Below are 18,481 nucleotides of genomic sequence, written 5' to 3' on the forward strand. Positions count from 1 at the left end.
TGTGTGCCAGCTTACCTGCCCCAGAAAATGGAGTCTGTGGATGCCATTCTTCAACAGCTTAGAACCGCTGCCGGCCTGATGGGTTCAGACTGGCTCCAGGCTTCAGTGAACAGCCTGCTGCAAGGGGCCGGGGATGCTCCAGCTCAACCATCCCCCGAACCACGCCGGTCGCGGAGGACCAGGCCTCCGGCGCGCCTAAGCCCAGAAGCTATCCCTCGGGTCCGGCGCCGAATAAGGAGCCCCTCAGGGGACCCTTCAGGTCAGGGTGCCGCCAGGCCCGCCGCCTCGCGCCGGTCCCGTCCTGGGAGTAATCCTGCTTCACGGCGGGGCCTGCAGCAGAGGGAGGTGTCGGCCTCCCTCCCATCTAGGTCAACGCAGGAGGAGACAAGAACGGCGTCGGCAGGGGCTCAGGAGCCTGCATCGCCCGCCCGGCGCAGAGGAGAGGGAGCACGGAGATCACAGGCCGGGGTCTCTCAGCGTGGGTCACGGAGCAGGCAGCAGTCGGCAGCCCCTCCTCCCTCCATAGAAGAGAACAGATCATGCCCCCCTGCAAGGGATTGGTCCTCAGAGTTGTCTGTCTCCAGCCAGCAGACGCAGCCACACCCCCCGATGATGACAACTTCCGGCCAGCCGGGGCTGGCCCTCCCACAGCCAGTGTCAACATCCTGCCAACAGATGCTGGGCTTTCCTGGTCAGGCGATTCCTCCCGGCCAGCAGGTGCTGGGCCTGCCACCTTATGGCTTACCTCCCGGCCAGCAGGTGCTGGGCCTGCAATCACATGGATCACCTCCCGGCCAGCAGGCTCCCGGCCAGCAGGTGCTGGGCCTGCAACCCCATGGATTACCTCCCGGCCAGCAGGTGCTGGGCCTGCCACCTTATGGATCACCTCCCGGCCAGCAGGTGCTGGGCCTGCCACCTTATGGATTACCTCCCGGCCAGCAGGTGCTGGGCATGCAACCCCACGGTTTACCTCCCGGCCAGCAGGTGCAGGGCCTGCCATTACCAGATATGCCACCCGGCCAGCAGGAGCTGGCAAGGCTACAAGACCACGTCGAAAGCGATTCACTCGCATCGAGCCTCCTCCCTCAAGGCCGTGGGGGCTCTGCTAGAGTCGAATCGGAGGATGCAGGAAGACGTCAGGAACCAGGATCTTCGGCTGCTGGGCTCACAGCACCCAGGCAGCCAGGTGAGAACCCTTCTAATTTTTCTCTTAACCACATATTACCCTCCCCTTTACTTAGTGGTGCTGAGGGGCCGTCAGGGGGGGGGCCGTCAGGGGTAGATATGTTAGCACAGGGGTTGCGCACGCTAGCGGTTATTTTAGGTTCGGTGGGAGTCCAAGGGGGAATATCACCGGCGGTGGCATGGACGGGTAGCTCGAGCGTAGGTGCAGTATCGGCTGGGGGGCTTGGCGTGTTGTCTGGTGCAGTTGCCAATCCTTTGCCGGAAGTCGGGGTTCCAGCAGGGAGTGCGATTGGTGTCGGAGCACATAGTCAACCCCCTTCGGTTAGTCAGGGAGAAAAGGAAAACGACGACATGGTACGGCTAGATGATTCAGCAAAGGGGGAGGTGTACGTCTGCTTTGGGGGGCCGTTGGGGGCCCACCTTAAACAAGAAGTGCGGGAAAAGATATGGCGTAATGAGTACGTAGATATTTTTTCCCTTTTGCCATTAGAACGTTTTAATTTAGACCGGGCTAGGAAGGATGAAGGAAAGAAAGAGGACGAAGAAAAGAGGAGGTACCGTTTAATTCCACGGACCTTTTCTAACTGGCTGCAGGCATTCGCCATACTAGCCAGCGTGATAGGGGAAAAAGCACCGGATAATTGTTCCGGACTTTTTTGCTACATGGATGCTATTGGCGAAGCCTACAGGGTGTACGGGGGTCAGGGATGGCTTAGGTATGACGAACAATTTCGTCAACGCAAGGCGGTGCGTCCCAACATTCGTTGGGATCATAAAGATATCAGCCTTTGGATGAAGGTTTCTGCACCCAATAGGTCTGGTTTCGGTGGGCAGTCCTTTCCAGGGAGCGGAGGCGGCCCTGTCCAGGCTGGGCACACAGTTGCCCAGCAGAAAGGATTGTGCTTCCTATTTAATGAGGGGGCATGCAAGTTCGGGGGCAAGTGTAAATTCAAACACGAATGCTCTGTGTGCAATGGGAGTCATAGCGCATCCAAATGCTTTCGAGGAGGAAAGCAAAAAGGGGGAGATAATGCCGAAAAAAGGAGTGACACCGGTGCGGCTGGCAGAGATGCAGCATTTTCTAAATAGATACCCTGATCGGGCGGCGGCGTTATTGTTGGAAGACGGTTTTAAGCATGGTTTCAGGATTCCGTTTGTTGATAGGGAGTTTAGTTTTTGTACAAAAAATTTAAAATCGGCGTTAAGATTTCCGGAAGTTGTATCTGAGAAATTAATGAAAGAGGTTGCTTTAGGTCGCATGGACGGGCCTTTCTCTGTGGCTCCCCTAAGGAACCTAAGGGTTTCTCCGCTGGGCGTGGTTCCAAAAAAGGAGCAGAACAAATTTCGGCTTATCCATCACCTGTCATTTCCCAGGGGAGCATCTGTGAATGACGGGATTGATCCGGACCTGTGTTCAGTTATTTACACTTCGTTTGACTCGGCTATCGAATGGGTGAGAAAATTTGGAAAAGGAGCTTTGTTGGCAAAAACGGATGTTGAAGCGGCGTTCCGATTATTGCCGGTTCACCCAGATTGTCTGCATTTATTAGGGTGTTGTTGGAACGGAGGTTTTTTCATTGACCGGTGTCTGCCAATGGGCTGTTCTCTGTCGTGTGCCTATTTTGAGGCTTTTAGTACATTCGTGGAGTGGGTTGTAAAGGAGGTCTCGGGTGTGAAATCTTTTATACATTATCTAGATGATTTCTTGTGTATAGGCCCGGCCGATTCTTTCGAATGCTCCCTGCTACTGCATACCATGGAAACGGTAGCTCGGAGGTTTGGCATTCCATTGGCAGCAGATAAGACGGAAGGGCCGACTATGGTATTGAGCTTCTTAGGCATTGTCATTGATACAGTAGCTATGGAGTGTCGACTACCAGAGCAAAAAGTGGCAGAGCTTTTGGCGGAGGTGAAGAGAGCCAGGCAGTTACGAAAGATAACGTTGAGAGAACTTCAGTCGCTACTTGGGAAGTTAAATTTCGCCTGCCGCATCATGCCCATGGGCAGGGCCTTTTGCCGAAGGCTGGCAATGGCAACAGGTGGGGTAAAAGCTCCTCATCATTTCATTAGGTTGAAAAAGGAACTTAGGGAGGACTTGCAGGTGTGGGCTGATTTTCTGAAAGTTTACAATGGAAAGTCGTTGTGGATGGACCCTGTGGAAAAACTGAGTGTGGCAGGCCTATTCATAAGCACGGTGGGGGCTGAGGGTTTTGGAGCATACTGTCATGGCAGCTGGATTTATGGCAAGTGGCCAATGGAGTGGAGGTCCGCGGGTTTGTTGAAAAATGCGACATTGATCGAACTGTTCCCCCTGGTAGTGGCGTTGACACTTTGGGGTGACAGGTTCAGGAATAAAAAATTGAAGTTCTGTGGCAGCAATGAAAAAGTGGTGTCAGCAATTAATTCATTGTCAGCGGCGTCCCCCCCGGTAGTTAAGGTGTTGCAAAAACTGGTTCTTTTGTGTTTGTCTTTAAATTCTTGGTTGGTGGCGGAATTTGAAGCGGGGGCACATAATCTTATCGCTGATTCAATTTCTTGTTCACAGACGGCGCTTTTTCAGAGATTGGCACCTGCAGCAGAAGCCAAAGGTCTGACTTGTCCAATGGAGTTGTGGGTTCTGCCATTCGAGCGGCAAGGAAGCTGATTTCCGGATCATTATCAGGTGGTACCTGGTCAGCCTACTCTCAGGCTTGGAAAGTTTGGGAGGATTGGAAGTTATCTGTAGGGGGCGACATGGAGGACGATGGTCGGTTGTTAATGCTAGTAGGCCATTATTGGGAAGCTGGTTGGTCGGTTCCAAAAGTTAATCGTTTTTTAGCTGGTTTAGCCTTTGGCTTCAAGGTTAGGGGCCTTAAGGATGTAACAAAATCCTTTTTAGTCGCGCAAGCGCTAAAAGGATGGAGGAGAGGTTGGAAAGTGGAAGATAAGAGAAGACCAATTTCTTACGAATTGCTGTTGAGTTTGGGGAGGCAAGGGGATAGGGTTTGTACTTCTATTTGGGAGAAGCGTCTCTTTAAGTTAGCTTTTTCCTTGGCATTCTTTGCAGCTTTGCGGTTAGGGGAGCTGGTGTGCACCTCCAGATTTAAAAGGGATGGTCTATCGAGGGATAGTGTCGATCTTTATGAGGACAGGATTGAAATATTAATTCGTTCTTCTAAAACTGATCAGTTAGGAAAAGGTTGCAGAGTGGTGGTGTTTGGAGTCCCCGGATCGGCGATGTGTCCGGTCCGTTGTTTAAGGGAATTCGGTTCAGTAGCTGGAGGGGCTAACATTCCGTTGTTGGTACATGCGGATGGTTCCTCATTGTCTCGATTTCAATTTATATCTATTTTCAAACGCTGTTTGGAGCGGGGTGGTTTCTCATCAGCGGATTTTGGCAGCCATTCTTTTAGAATAGGCGCAGCCACTGAAGCAGCCAGGAGAGGGCTCAGTGATGAAGTGGTAAAAAGGATTGGAAGGTGGGAATCTGGAAGATTCAAGTCATATGTGCGAATTGACAGGTTGTGAAATGTGAAAATGTTTTTACTTTATGTTTCAGTGTCCGGTTTCTTCTTAGTTTTTTCTTTTGTTATTCCCTCAGGTGCTGGCCCTCTTCTAGTGTGGATCATGGGGCATTCTTTTGTCTTCTGGGCGGCATTGCGGGCTGCAGTTCGTCCGAGCGGTAGGCAATTACATTTCTCTAGGGAGGATGCTATACTTCGCTGGATTGGTAAACGTGGCATGGCATGGAAACAGTTCCTGCCTGAATTTAATTTTTTTGCGAGGCTGGATCGGGCCCCTGATGTGCTAGTGTTGCATATCGGGGGCAACGATCTGGGAAAAAGGCCTTTTCGGGAGCTGATAAAAGATATTAAATTTGATCTCTTGCGGTTGTGGGCAATGTACCCAAAGGTAACAACAGTGTGGTCGGATATTGTCCCAAGGAAGGTCTGGCGAGATGCAAGGTCCGTAGATAGGATAAATAAGGCGCGCGTTAAGGTAAATAGAGCCGTGGGTCGCTTTATGGCCAGAAACGGGGCAGTGGCGGTCCGTCATCCGGATTTGGAGTCGGGGGATGGAGAATTTTGGAGACGGGACGGAGTCCACCTAAATGCAGTGGGTTTGGACATATGGTGTGTGTCAATACAAGAAGGCATTGAGGTCGCTCTAAAGTTGTGGAGGGACATAAATGTTTGAGGTTTGCAAAACATTTATGCTGGTGGCGAAGGGGAGGAGGGTCCTCGAAGTTGGAATTTGCGGTTTGTGGCGGAACGGTGGGGGGGAACCCGTCAGGTTCTGGACCCCTCATGTGCACTCTTTATATGCCGGCGGGTAGAGGAATCCCGTGGTAGGCCTGGTGGGCCGCGGGTTGGGGACATGTGTTCAGATGAGGCCAGGTTGTTGGTTAACTGGTGCCTCCGAGCCGGTGCTTGAGCGGCTGGAGGTAAAACATCAGTCTGGCTACAGTTTGGGTAGAATACCCGTCGGCAGGTTCTTGGGGCTTCGAGGACCACCCTCCGGTTCTGTTGAGTGGATTTCTGTTATTTATGTTGTTTTGTTATAATAAAAGGCTGCTGTGGCCAATAAAATCCATATTGGTGTGCAGTCTGTTTATTTTAGATAAGGTAATGGTGGGGGGTTTATGTAAAGTCTTCAAGAATGACTCGACCATACCCGTTGTCATGGGCAATTTTGCCACGGAGTGTACAGCATGCCACACAAATTGACCCATTATTTGGTCTTCAAAAGTTGGGAGGGATGGGATACCTTCTTTAAGAAAAGCTATTTACAAATAAAAGGGCCTTCTATGAATTATCTTATTTTCTCCTGAGATGCTCACGTAAACAAACTGCTTTGACTTGACAGTATCTGCAGTTTTGAAGCTGATGTTCTCCTGCGTTGCTTCATTTTGTAGTATTGTGTAAAGCACATAATTTGATGCTGGCAGAAAGAAACCAGGATCAGGTGTCCTGGAGAGAAAAAGATGGTTAATAATTCAGATGAAGTTTAGATCCTTCACATCAGTTTGTGACAAACTCATCTCAATATCAAATGGGACTTAGTCATTTTTCAGAGTCATCTTCTGCTGAAATTGTCACATCCACAAATACAGATAACTGCTGTAATACAAGGAAGGAAGCATGTTGATTTGACATATTTTTCTGTTAAAGAGAACCTGACAGCTGATACATGCTGCTCAATCCACGAACATAATATATTAGGCACTGGCTGTATGATCACAGCCATATACAGTGGCATGCAAAAGTTTGGGCACCCCTGGTCAAAATTACTGTTATTATGAACAGTTAAGCAAGTCGAAGATGAAAGATCTCTAAAAGGCATAAAGTAAAAATGACACATTTCCTTTGTATTTTAGGCAACAAAAAAATCTTCATGTTTTACATTTTTAAATTAACAGAATAGGAAACCATATAGTTGTTTTGTTTTTTTTTTACATATTTTACTAGTTTTAAAAATGTTATTAAACATTGGGAAAAAAAATGGTTTACGTTATTTTCTGAGACCCTGAGATCTATTTTTTACATTTTTTTTGCATTTTTGGTTGAGCTGAGGTGACAGAAATGCAGGAATTAGGTAATTTGATTGTTTTGGGGTTTTATTTTTTTTTTAATCTATACATTTATTAACCCTTTCACCTCCAGGGAAATTTGCCATTTTTCGTTTTTGTTTTTTCCTCCCCTTTTCCTAAAAGTCATAACTTTTTTATTTTTCTGTCATTACAACCATATGAGGGATTGTTTTTTTGTGGGAAGAGTTGTACTTTTGAATGACACCATTCACTCTGCCCCAAATTGTACTGGAAACGAGGAAAGAATTCTAAGTGAAGTGAAATAGCAAAAAAAGTACAATTGGACGATTGTTTGAGGTTTTTTTTTTTAATTTATCATTATTACTATATGGGAAAACTGACCTAGATTTATGATTCTCCAGGTCCATACAAGTTTGTAGATACCAAACATTGTATAGGTTTACTATTATCCAAGTGGTGAAAAAACATTAAAAAAAATTGTCAAAAAAAATTGCGCTTTTTTCGCCATTTTTCCGAAACATGTAGCGTTCTCATTTTTCGGGATCTGGGGCTCAGTGACAGCTTATTTCTTGCGTCTTGAGCTGATGTTTTTACTTGTACCATTTTTGGATAGATGCAATGTTCTGATCGCTCTTATTGCATTTTAGTTGCAATGTTGCGATAACCCCAAAGAAAACGTATTTCTGGTGTTTTGATTTTTTTCTCGCTACACCGTTTACTGATCAGATTCATTATATTATATTGTGATCATCCATTTCTGAACACAGCGATACTAAATATGTGTATTTTTTTATAACTACTGTTTTACTTTCAATGGGGCAAAATGTGATTTGAACTTTCAAATTTAGGGGGTTCTTTTTCAAATTTTTTAAAACTTTTTTTACTAGTCCTTCTAGGGGGCTTTATGCATGCATTGTCTGATCGCTTTTGCTGATCAGAGCTGTGTTTCAGCATCACTGTGAATGCTGTTCTCCTGTGAGTGTCAACGTTCTGCCGGCATTCACAGGCAATACGTCACGGCAGCATAAGGGATCATCAACTGACCCCACGCTGCCATGGCAACCCATTGGCGCCTCGAGATCAAGTCATGGGGCTGCCGATGGCAATGGTAAACAGCGCAATCTGTGCCAGAGCGTGTTATATTGTGCTGTCAGAGTTTGACAGCGCAATCTAAGGGGTTAACAGTCATGAGTGGATGAGAGATCCACCCACTCCTGTTACCTGCACAATTCTTCTGATCAGATCAGCAGACATGTGCAGGGGGGAATAATGCTGGCTCACCGCAGGAGTCCGCATTAAAGAGCAGACATAGCCAAGGACGTATAGGTACATCCTTGGTTGTGAAAGGGTTAAATAGGCTCAAGAATAAATTTAGCTAGATCTGACCAAATAGTTTTGGGGTTTTTTCTGTAATCGAAGCACATAGTTGATTTAAACTTTTTTTCTATATATTTGAAAACTCAAACTATTTTTCTACATCTTTTTAATCCCCATAAGATACTTTAACTTGTGTTCAGTTGATCGCTTGTATAATATACCAGAGGTTGGGCTTCCAAGATAGCGGTGACATGGACCTTATAAGACCTTTTAATGTCGCCTAGGATCAATCCTTTTAAATGATTTAGATTGACAGCAGCATCTTAGTGGTTAAACAGCAGCCATTAGAACTTACTCCAGTGAGGCAGCCATTATTATTATTATTATTACACCATTTATTCTATGGCGCTTTACATGTGAAAAGGGGTATACATAGTATGGTCAAGTACAATAATCATAAACAAAACAAGGCACACATCGATACAGGAGGAAGGACCCTGCCTGCGAGGGCTCACAGTCTACAAGAGGAAAGAGGATCCTGCCTGCAAGGGCTCACAATCTACAAGAGGAAAGAGGACCCTGTCTGCGAGGGCTCACAATCTACAAGAGGAAAGAGGACCCTGTTTGCGAGGGTTCACAGTCTACAAGAGGAAAGAGGACCCTGTCTGCGAGGGTTCACAGTCTACAAGAAGAAAGAGGACCCTGCCTGCGAGGGTTCACAATCTACAAGAGGAAAGAGGACCCTGCCTGCGAGGGCTCACAATCTACAAGAGGAAAGAGGACCCTGTCTGCGAGGGCTCACAGTCTACAAGAAGAAAGAGGACCCTGCCTGCGAGGGCTCACAATCTACAAGAGGAAAGAGGACCCTGTCTGCGAGGGTTCACAGTCTACAAGAAGAAAGAGGACCCTGCCTGCGAGGGCTCACAATCTACAAGAGGAAAGAGGACCCTGTCTGCGAGGGTTCACAGTCTACAAGGCATCAAGACTTTCTGGGCCACATACAACCTTGAGAACTGAAAGGAGTTTTAATTGGAAGTATTTCAAAGTTGCTTGTTTTTAAAAGTACTTTGCAATTACAATTTAGGATTATGAGACTACCCCTATAATTCACAAAACGTAGCGGAATAGTTCATAGGCACACCATTTTGGGTTTTGTGTTGCCAATAGAGTCTCCAATCCACCAGTACAACACTTTAGGGCTTCTTCACACCCTTTTCTTTTTACAATATTAGAATCTTAAGAAAAGGGATACAACAATAATAATTAAACAAAACCATAATAAAGCTGTGGGCCTAAGATGTGCTTTTGGTGAATTTTCTTCATGGGAACATAGCTTTAGGCATCAGAGTCATTCTTATGTTGATAAAGTGACTTTTGGTCAACACAGAAACATTGTGTGAACTACAAGAAAGATGACTGGTAAGTATTTTGATGCATACTGAACATACATTACTCATGCCTAATAGATGGGAAATAAAAATAACTCTAGAATGGAACTTTAAAGGGAACTTATCAGCTGATTCATTATAACCGAGCCACGAGCACCATGAATCAGACATCAGCTGTCATTGCAAACCTGCAGTGCTGTGGTATTTTAGAGATACATTTTAAAACTATGGTCAGCAAGGGGGTGAGTTAAATGGATAATCCCTGCTGGCTTCTCCCCACCTTGTTAACCTAGATTGAAAGGTCTCTCCCTTTAAAAACAGACAGAAAAGCAGAGACCATTCAGTCTAGGTGAGTGTGGCCGGGACCTGTCTCTGTGATCTGTTATCCCAGTCATCTCGTCACTGGCTGCTGTGTTAAAATATATTTCTTCTGAATCATCTCAGAGTTAAATATGTCTGGCTGCAAAGAGGGTTCCGGGCTCTGATACATGTTACCTGTGGTTGGGCAGCATGAATTAGCTGTCAGGTTTACTTTAAACTACTTTTTTTAGAATGCCAGCTGCTCCAGTGCTGAAAAATAGTTCCATATATCCTATTTAAAGATCAGTGTTTAAATAGTATACAAAGGTGGAGTTTTCCTTTATTTAAAACTACTTGGGTCACAGGAAATTATTGTATCCGTATAGACACATTTTTTCTTGCAATGACATCAGAAACACAGGATATCCTTAGTTGTTTCCTTATCCATCACCTTCTTCCAGGCTGGTTTTCCTGGAAATCATGTTAATTAAAAGCTCCAAGAAAATAGCCAAACTCAAGCGCAGATCTCATTTACCTGTACACTACTCACAAAAAGTTTGAGATTTTCAGATTTTGAGTAAAGTTTCAGGATGATCCTAAAATCCACTCTAAGGGTACCTTCACACTTTAGCGATGCAGCAGCGATCCGACCAGCGATCTGACCTGGTCAAGATCGCTGCTGCATCGCTACATGGTCGCTGGTGAGCTGTCAAACAGGCAGATCTCACCAGCGACTAGTGACCAGCCCCCAGCCAGCAGCGACGTGCAAGCGACGCTGCGCTTGCACGGAGCCGGCGTCTGGAAGCTGCGGACACTGGTAACTAAGGTAAACATCGGGTATGGTTACCCGATGTTTACCTTAGTTACCAGCTCACACCGCTTAACTTAGCGTGTGCAGGGAGCAGGAGCCGGCACTGGCAGTGTGAGAGCTGCGGACGCTGGTAACGAAGGTAAATATCGGGTAACCACCTTGGTTACCCGATATTTACCTTGGTTACAGCTTACCGTAGGCTGTCAGACGCCGGCTCCTGGTCCCTGCACATTCAGGATTGTTGCTCTCTCGCTGTCACACACAGCGATGTGTGCTTATCAGCGGGAGAGCAACAATAAAAAAACGAACCAGCACTGTGTGTAACGAGCAGCGATCTCACAGCAGGGGCCAGATCGCTGCTCAGTGTCACACACAGCGAGAGCGCTAATGAGGTCACAAAAAACGTGACTCAGCAGCGATCTCAGTAGCGATCTCGCTTTGTGTGAAGTACCCCTAACCCTTTCAGGTGAACTTAATGTGATCTTATCTAAACTGTTGAATGCCCGTGTCCAACTGTTCAATGTTTCAGTACTTTTTGCACAACTTGCTGTTCTCTAATTTGCAAAATTCACAACAGGTGTTTGATCCATGAATCGCCCAATAAATTTTGAGGTTCAATAAGAATTGATATTTAACCCCCCTATTTCCTGAACCGTCCCTGGCTGTTTAGTCAGTGAAATACAGTGATTGATATTGATCTCAATATTTAGGGGTCTGGGAGAGGGAGTTCGCTCCCTCTCCAGTCCGATCGGCGCCCCCGTGACGTCATCATAGAGGTCTGATTGTTGCCATGATTACCCAAAGTTATCATGATGACCTCCATGGAAAGCCTCTGGGATTATGCTAGAAGCATGATCTCAGAGGCTTGTGTCAGTGTAACAATGAAAGGTGCATTGCAATACATTATATCAGCAATCAAAGGAATAAATGTTAGTGTTCCATATAGGGACAAAGTAAAAAAGTAAAATAAAAGTAAAAAAAAAATAATTATAAAAATATTTATAAAAACTCAGAAAATAAAGAACCAAAAAATAAAAACAAAATTATACCAATAGATAAATATATTTAGTTAAAAAAAAAAATAAGTTAAACATATTTGGTATTGCCGCGTCCGTAACAACCCGATCTATGAAACTGTCACACTAGTTAACCCTTTTAGTAAACACCATAAAAAAATAGCAAAAACGTCTTTTCATCATGCAGCTGACAAAAAAGTGGAATAAAATACAATGAAAAAATCATATATAAATAAAAATTGTATCCCTGAAAATGTCATGTTGTATTGCAAAAAGCAAGCTGCTATACAGCTCAATTAGGGAATAAAATAAAAAAAAACCGCTATAGCTCTCAGAATAAAGCAAAGCAAAAACATTTTTCTATAAAAATGTTTTTATGGTGTAAAAGCAGCATAACATAAAAAAGTTGAAAAAATGTCCTAAGACAAAGGTGAGCGCTTGACTCAGACTTACTTTAAATCCTGCAGCTGGTTTATAGGCAAAAAAACCCCACAAATTGCCTGGATACAAACAATAAAAATTTTTCCTAGGGGGTGCCACATCCGTGTCAGTCCATATATAATGGCAATATTCCTTCTAGCAAGTATTTGTAGCAGAAAAGATACTTTAGTGCTAGTTAGATGAATACTAAAAACCACACTGCACACTTCCACAGTCCCTGAATAAGGTTTGAGTAAGCCGCGCTCCTACCGAGGAGTAGAGATGAGCGAACCGGTCCCGGTTCGGCTCGAGGCCGGTTCGCCGAACGGGGGTCCCGTTCGAGTTCGGTTCGTCGAACGTTCGACGAACCGAACTCGAACGTATAGGCTATAATGGGAGGCAATCACAAACACATAAAAATGCATTATAAATGTACACAAACAGTTAATAAACATTGCCATAACACTTACCGGTCCTCGCGATCCCTTCTGCACTCTGTCTCCTGCCGCTATTCCATCCGATGATCGCTGAATCCTCCCGGTGACCTGCACTGCCAGCAGAGAAGCAGGACCTATCGTGACGTCAAAATAGCCATGTGACCAGTCACGTGGCTATTATCTCATTGGCTACAGACTGGTCACATGACTATGACACGTCATGTAGGACCTGCGAGTGCATCTCTCCGGTACACGGTGCACATATGTGTATCGCCGTGTACCGGCGACATGCTCTAGCACACGGTCGACTCCCCGTTCCGTTAGGGACCGGCTGACACAGCCGGTCATTAACGGAGATCACCGTTGCCATAGCAACGCAGTTAGCGGTGACGTCACCGCTAACCGCGGCTCCGGGAGCACCGTTGCTATGGTAACGCGTCTGTCAGCGTTACCGCTAGCAGCCAGCAGTGATCACTCACGGAGTGAAGGCTGCACGCTGCTTCCCGATTGTAGTGAGCATTGTAGTTAGGATGGAGGTTCCCCAGCCCCAAGTGATGCCCCTCACTACAATCGTCACTACTACTACACTAGAAAGAAAGAAGACAGAAGAGCAGGATCGTGGAGGGCTGACAGGGGTAATAAAGATGGAGTCTCTAATGTGTCTGTGTATTTATTTCTATTAAAGTATTTTTTCTCTGTGTGGTGTCTTTTTTTAACCTTTTATTGGAGATTCTTAATGGCCGGGTCAAACGTGCCTGACATTAAGAATCTCTGGCTTAATACTGGCTGGTAAAACAAAGCCAGTATTAACTCATGATTACCCAACAAGCCACCCGGCTCCAGGGCTGTTGGAAGAGTTGGATACAGCGCCAGATGATGGCGCTTCTATGAGAGCGCCATTTTCTGGGACGGCTGCGGACTGAAATCCGCAGCAGAGGCGCCCACAAACCTCGGGCTAACCTGTGCTGCGGATTCCAATCCCCAGCTGCCTAGTTGTACCCGGCTGGACACAAAAATAGGGCGAAGCCCACGTCATTTGTTTTTTAATTATTTCATGAAATAAGTGAAATAATTAAAAAAAACGGGCTTCCCTATATTTTTGGTTCCCAGCCGGGTACAAATAGGCAACTGGGGGTTGGAGGCAGCCCGTGGCTGCCAGCTGTACCTGGCTAGCATACAAAAATATGGCGAAGCCCACGTCATTTTTTTGGTGGGCAAAAAACTTCTGCATACAGTCCTGGATGGAGTATGCTGAGCCTTGTAGTTCTGCAGCTGCTGTCTGCTCTTCTCCATACAGACAGACAGCAGCTGCAGAACTACAAGGCTCAGCATACTCCATCCAGGACTGTATGCAGAAGTTTTTTGCCCCCTGAAAAAATTATGTGGCTTCGCCATATTTTTGTATGCTAGCCAGGTACAGCAGGCAGGTACGGCTGCCCCCAACCCCCAGTTGCCTATTTGTACCCGGCTGGGAACCAAAAATAAAGGGAAGCCCTTTTTTTATTATTTCATGAATTTCATGAAATAATTAGAAAACAAATGACGTAGGCTTTGCCCCATTTTTGTGTCCAGCCAGGTACAACTAGGCAGCTGGGATTGGAATCCGCACCACCGGTTGGCCTGAGCTTTCTGGGCCCCACTGCTGCGAATTGCAGTCTGCAGCCACCTCAGAAAATGGCATTTTCATAGAAGCGCCATCTTCTGGCGCTGTATCCAACTCTTCCAGCACCTGCCTGCTATACCTGGCTAGCATACAAAAATATGGCGAAGCTCACGTCCTTTTTTTGTAGCTTTTTGGCAAAAAAAAAAAAAATGCTTCCCTGGATTTTCCATTGCCAGTGAAGGTAACACCAAGCAGTGGGGGTTAGCAGCCAGTAGCTGCTTGGATTACCCTTAGCTAGCAATACAAAAAATGCAGTGGGAGCTAACATATATTTTTTTTAATTATTTATTTAAATAACTAAAAATAAAATGGGCTTCCCTGTATTTTGATTGCTGGACATCACAGTGCTGTAAAAATAAATCTTTAAAAAAATGACGTAGCGCTCCGCGGTATTTTTGATTCTCAGCGCAGATAAAGCAGACAGCTATGGGTTGCCACCCCCATCTGCCTGCCGTTACCTTGGTTGGCAATCAAAATACAGGGAAGCCCATTAATTTTTTCTATTTAAAAAATAGTTAAAAAAAAAAAATTACGTTGGGTCCCCCCATTTTTGATAGCCAGCTAGGGTAAAGCAGACGGCTGTAGCCTGAAAACCACAGCTGGCAGCTTTACCGTGGTTGGGGATCCAATGTGGAGGTCCCCTCAGGCTCTTTTTTATAATTATTTTATAAATATTAATAATTACACAATAAAAGTAGGGGACCCCCCAAATTGGATCACCAGCCAAGGTAAAGCGGACAGCTGTGGTCTGGTATTCTCAGGGTGGGAAGGTCCATAGTTATTGGGCCTTCACAGCCTAAAAATAGCAGGCCGCAGGCACCCCAGACGTGGCGCATCCACTAGATGCGCCAATCCTGGCGCTTCACCCCAGCTCATCCCGTGCCCTGGTGCAGTGGCAAACGGGGTAATAAATCGGGTTGATACTAGCTGTAAAGTCACCTGAGATCAAGCCCAGCAGTTTGTGATGTCATGGCGTCTATTAGATACCCAACATCATAAACTGTCAGTACTAACAAAAACAAAAAATCGACAAAAGAAATTTATTTGAAAAAACAGTCCCCAAAACATTTCCTCTTTCACCAATTTATTGTAAGAAAAAAAATAAAGGGGTCCCACGACGACTCTGGACCGTCTAGAATATGGGGGGGAGACACTCAGGGAACGTATCCCCCATTTTCTAGGAGTGCGGACCCTTCATGTGAGGAGTGTGGGTGCAATGAATCTGCACTCACTCTCCCCGGGTCCACAGCAGCAGAGTCCATGTCGTAAGGGTTGCTACCAAAGCTGCAATGCCCTGCTCATGAGGTAAGGGCATGCCTAATCAGGAGAACTACTGTAGAGGAAGCTCTGCTCACTGGTATATAGGTGCTCAGAGGTAATAATAGATAAAATTAGTGAGTAACCTCGGCACTCTATATCTCCCAGACTAAGTCAGTAAGTCACAACGGATAGTAATGCAAAATCACTCTTTATTGGTCCGTATTAAGAAAATTTTTTTTTCATAAGCATATATGTTTTTGTCCAAAACAAGTTACAAATGACGTTTCGGCCTGAGCCTTCGTCAGATTGGACTTATCTGCATGTAATCATGAAAAATGACAATAATCAGTATCACATAAGAGTGAGAGAACAATAACATAAACTCGAACAATGTAGAGGTACAATTGGGATGCAGCAAAAAAATTGCAACACAGCAAGAAATGAAACACATGATACAAATGTCATAATACAGTACAAGGACAATATAGTAATGACAAATATGGGGTCAGAGTAGACTTAGACAGCTCTGGTACGAAAGAGATGTCAATCATAAAGTAACATGTGCAGTAGGTGTAGAGCTACACTATGCATGGCAGAGCTAATGGGTAGACCGACCATAGAAAAAGTAGAGAAAAAGTGGAGAAAAAGTGGAGAATAAGTGGAACATAAGAGGAGAAAAAAGTGGAGAAAAAGTGGAGAAAAAAGTGGAGAAAAAGTGGAGAAAAAGTGGAGAAAAAGTGGAGAAAAAGTGGAGAAAAAGTGGAGATTAAGAGGAGAAAAAGTGGAGAAAAAAGTGGAGAAAAAGTGGAGAAAAAGTGGAGAAAAAGTGGAGATTAAGAGGAGAAAAAGTGGAGAAAAAAGTGGAGAAAACGTGGAGAAAACGTGGAGAAAACGTGGAGAAAAAGTGGAGAAAAAGTGGAGAAAAAGTGGAGCATAAGAGGAGAAAAAGTGGAGAAAAAAGTGGAGAAAACGTGGAGAAAAAGTGGAGAAAAAGTGGAGAAAAAGTGGAGCATAAGAGGAGAAAAAGTGGAGAAAAAAGTGGAGAAAAAGTGGAGAAAAAGTGGAGCATAAGAGGAGAAAAAGTGGAGAAAAAGTGGAGAAAAAGTGGAGCATAAGAGGAGAAAAAGTGGAGAAAAAGTGGAGAAAAAGTGGAGCATAAGAGGAGAAAAAGTGGAGATTAAGAGGAGAAAAAGTGGAGAAAAAGTGGAGCATAAGAGGAGAAAAAGTGGAGAAAAAGTGGAGAAAAAGTGGAGAAAAAGTGGAGAAAAAGTGGAGAAAAAGTGGAGCATAACAGGAGAAAAAGTGGAGATTAAGAGGAGAAAAAGTGGAGAAAAAGTGGAGAAAAAGTGGAGAAAAAGTGGAGCATAAGAGGAGAAAAAGTGGAGAAAAAGTGGAGAAAAAGTGGAGCATAAGAGGAGAAAAAGTGGAGAAAAAAGTGGAGAAAACGTGGAGAAAAAGTGGAGAAAAAGTGGAGAAAAAGTGGAGCATAAGAGGAGAAAAAGTGGAGATTAAGAGGAGAAAAAGTGGAGAAAAAGTGGAGAAAAAGTGGAGAAAAAGTGGAGAAAAAGTGGAGCATAAGAGGAGAAAAAGTGGAGAAAAAAGTGGAGAAAAAGTGGAGAAAAAGTGGAGATTAAGAGGAGAAAAAGTGGAGCATAAGAGGAGAAAAAGTGGAGCATAAGAGGAGAAAAAGTGGAGAAAAAAGTGGAGAAAATGTGGAGAAAGTGGAGAAAAAAATGGAGAAAAAGTGGAGAAAAAGTGGAGAAAAAGTGGAGAATAAGAGGAGAAAAAGTGGAGAAAAAGTGGAGAAGAAGTGGAGAATAAGAGGAGAAAAAGTGGAGAATAAGTGGAGAAAAAAATGGAGAAAAAGTGGAGAAAAAGTGGAGCATAAGAGGAGAAAAAGTGGAGAAAAAGTGGAGAAAAAGTGGAGAAAAAGTGGAGAAAAAGTGGAGAAAAAGTGGAGCATAAGAGGAGAAAAAGTGGAGAAAAAAGTGGAGAAAAAGTGGAGAAAAAGTGGAGCATAAGAGGAGAAAAAGTGGAGAAAAAGTGGAGAAAAAGTGGAGCATAAGAGGAGAAAAAGTGGAGAAAAAGTGGAGAAAAAGTGGAGAAAAAGTGGAGCATAAGAGGAGAAAAAGTGGAGAAAAAGTGGAGAAAAAAGTGGAGAAAAAGTGGAGAAAAAGTGGAGAAAAAGTGGAGAAAAAGTGGAGAAAAAGTGGAGAAAAAGTGGAGATTAAGAGGAGAAAAAGTGGAGAAAAAGTGGAGAAAAAGTGGAGAAAAAGTGGAGCATAAGAGGAGAAAAAGTGGAGAAAAAAGTGGAGAAAACGTGGAGAAAACGTGGAGAAAAAGTGGAGAAAAAGTGGAGCATAAGAGGAGAAAAAGTGGAGAAAAAAGTGGAGAAAACGTGGAGAAAAAGTGGAGAAAAAGTGGAGAAAAAGTGGAGAAAAAGTGGAGCATAAGAGGAGAAAAAGTGGAGATTAAGAGGAGAAAAAGTGGAGAAAAAGTGGAGAAAAAGTGGAGAAAAAGTGGAGCATAAGAGGAGAAAAAGTGGAGAAAAAAGTGGAGAAAAAGTGGAGAAAAAGTGGAGAAAAAGTGGAGATTAAGAGGAGAAAAAGTGGAGCATAAGAGGAGAAAAAGTGGAGAAAAAAGTGGAGAAAAAGTGGAGAAAAAGTGGAGAATAAGAGGAGAAAAAGTGGAGAAAAAGTGGAGAAAAAGTGGAGAATAAGAGGAGAAAAAGTGGAGAAAAAGTGGAGAAAAAGTGGAGAATAAGAGGAGAAAAAGTGGAGAATAAGTGGAGAAAAAAATGGAGAAAAAGTGGAGAGAAAGTGGAGAAAAAAATGGAGAAAAAGTGGAACACCCTTTGGTACCTTTCATGTGGCACTAAGGGGTGCTTAGCTTTGTATTTAGCCAAAAAAATGAAAAAAAAATGACATAGGGTTCCCCCTAGTTTTGTAGCCAGCTAGGGTAAAGCAGACGGCTGCAGCCTGCAGACCACAGCTGGCAACCTCACCTTGGCTGGTAATCCAAAACTGAGGGCACCCCACGCTGTTATTTTAAATTAAATAAATAATTAAAAAATAAAACACGTAGGGGTCCCCCAAAATTGGATCACCAGCCAAGGTAAAGCAGACAGCTGGGGCCTGATATTCTCAGACTAGGG

General features: G+C 44.6%; 1 protein-coding gene across 2 annotated transcripts; it reads left to right on the forward strand.

Moving 5' to 3' along the window:
- Positions 1 to 317: 317 nt before the first annotated feature.
- On the forward strand, positions 318 to 4,830 carry LOC142244388 (uncharacterized). Of its 2 annotated transcripts, none has more exons than XM_075316593.1 (2): positions 318 to 1,186; positions 3,731 to 4,692. In XM_075316593.1, the coding sequence occupies exons 1-2, from the start codon at positions 610 to 612 to the stop codon at positions 4,690 to 4,692; spliced, it is 1,539 nt and encodes a 512-aa protein (XP_075172708.1). In that variant the 5' UTR covers positions 318 to 609. The 2 variants fall into 2 exon arrangements, 1 of the variants encoding a protein (XP_075172708.1); XR_012724537.1 differs by lacking the exon at positions 3,731 to 4,692 and adding an exon at positions 4,766 to 4,830 and having other exon boundaries at positions 1,102 to 1,186.
- The last annotated feature ends 13,651 nt before the right edge of the window (positions 4,831 to 18,481 follow it).

Source organism: Anomaloglossus baeobatrachus, chromosome 6 (genome assembly GCF_048569485.1).
Source record: "Anomaloglossus baeobatrachus isolate aAnoBae1 chromosome 6, aAnoBae1.hap1, whole genome shotgun sequence".
Classification (NCBI taxonomy): Eukaryota; Metazoa; Chordata; class Amphibia; order Anura; family Aromobatidae; genus Anomaloglossus; species Anomaloglossus baeobatrachus.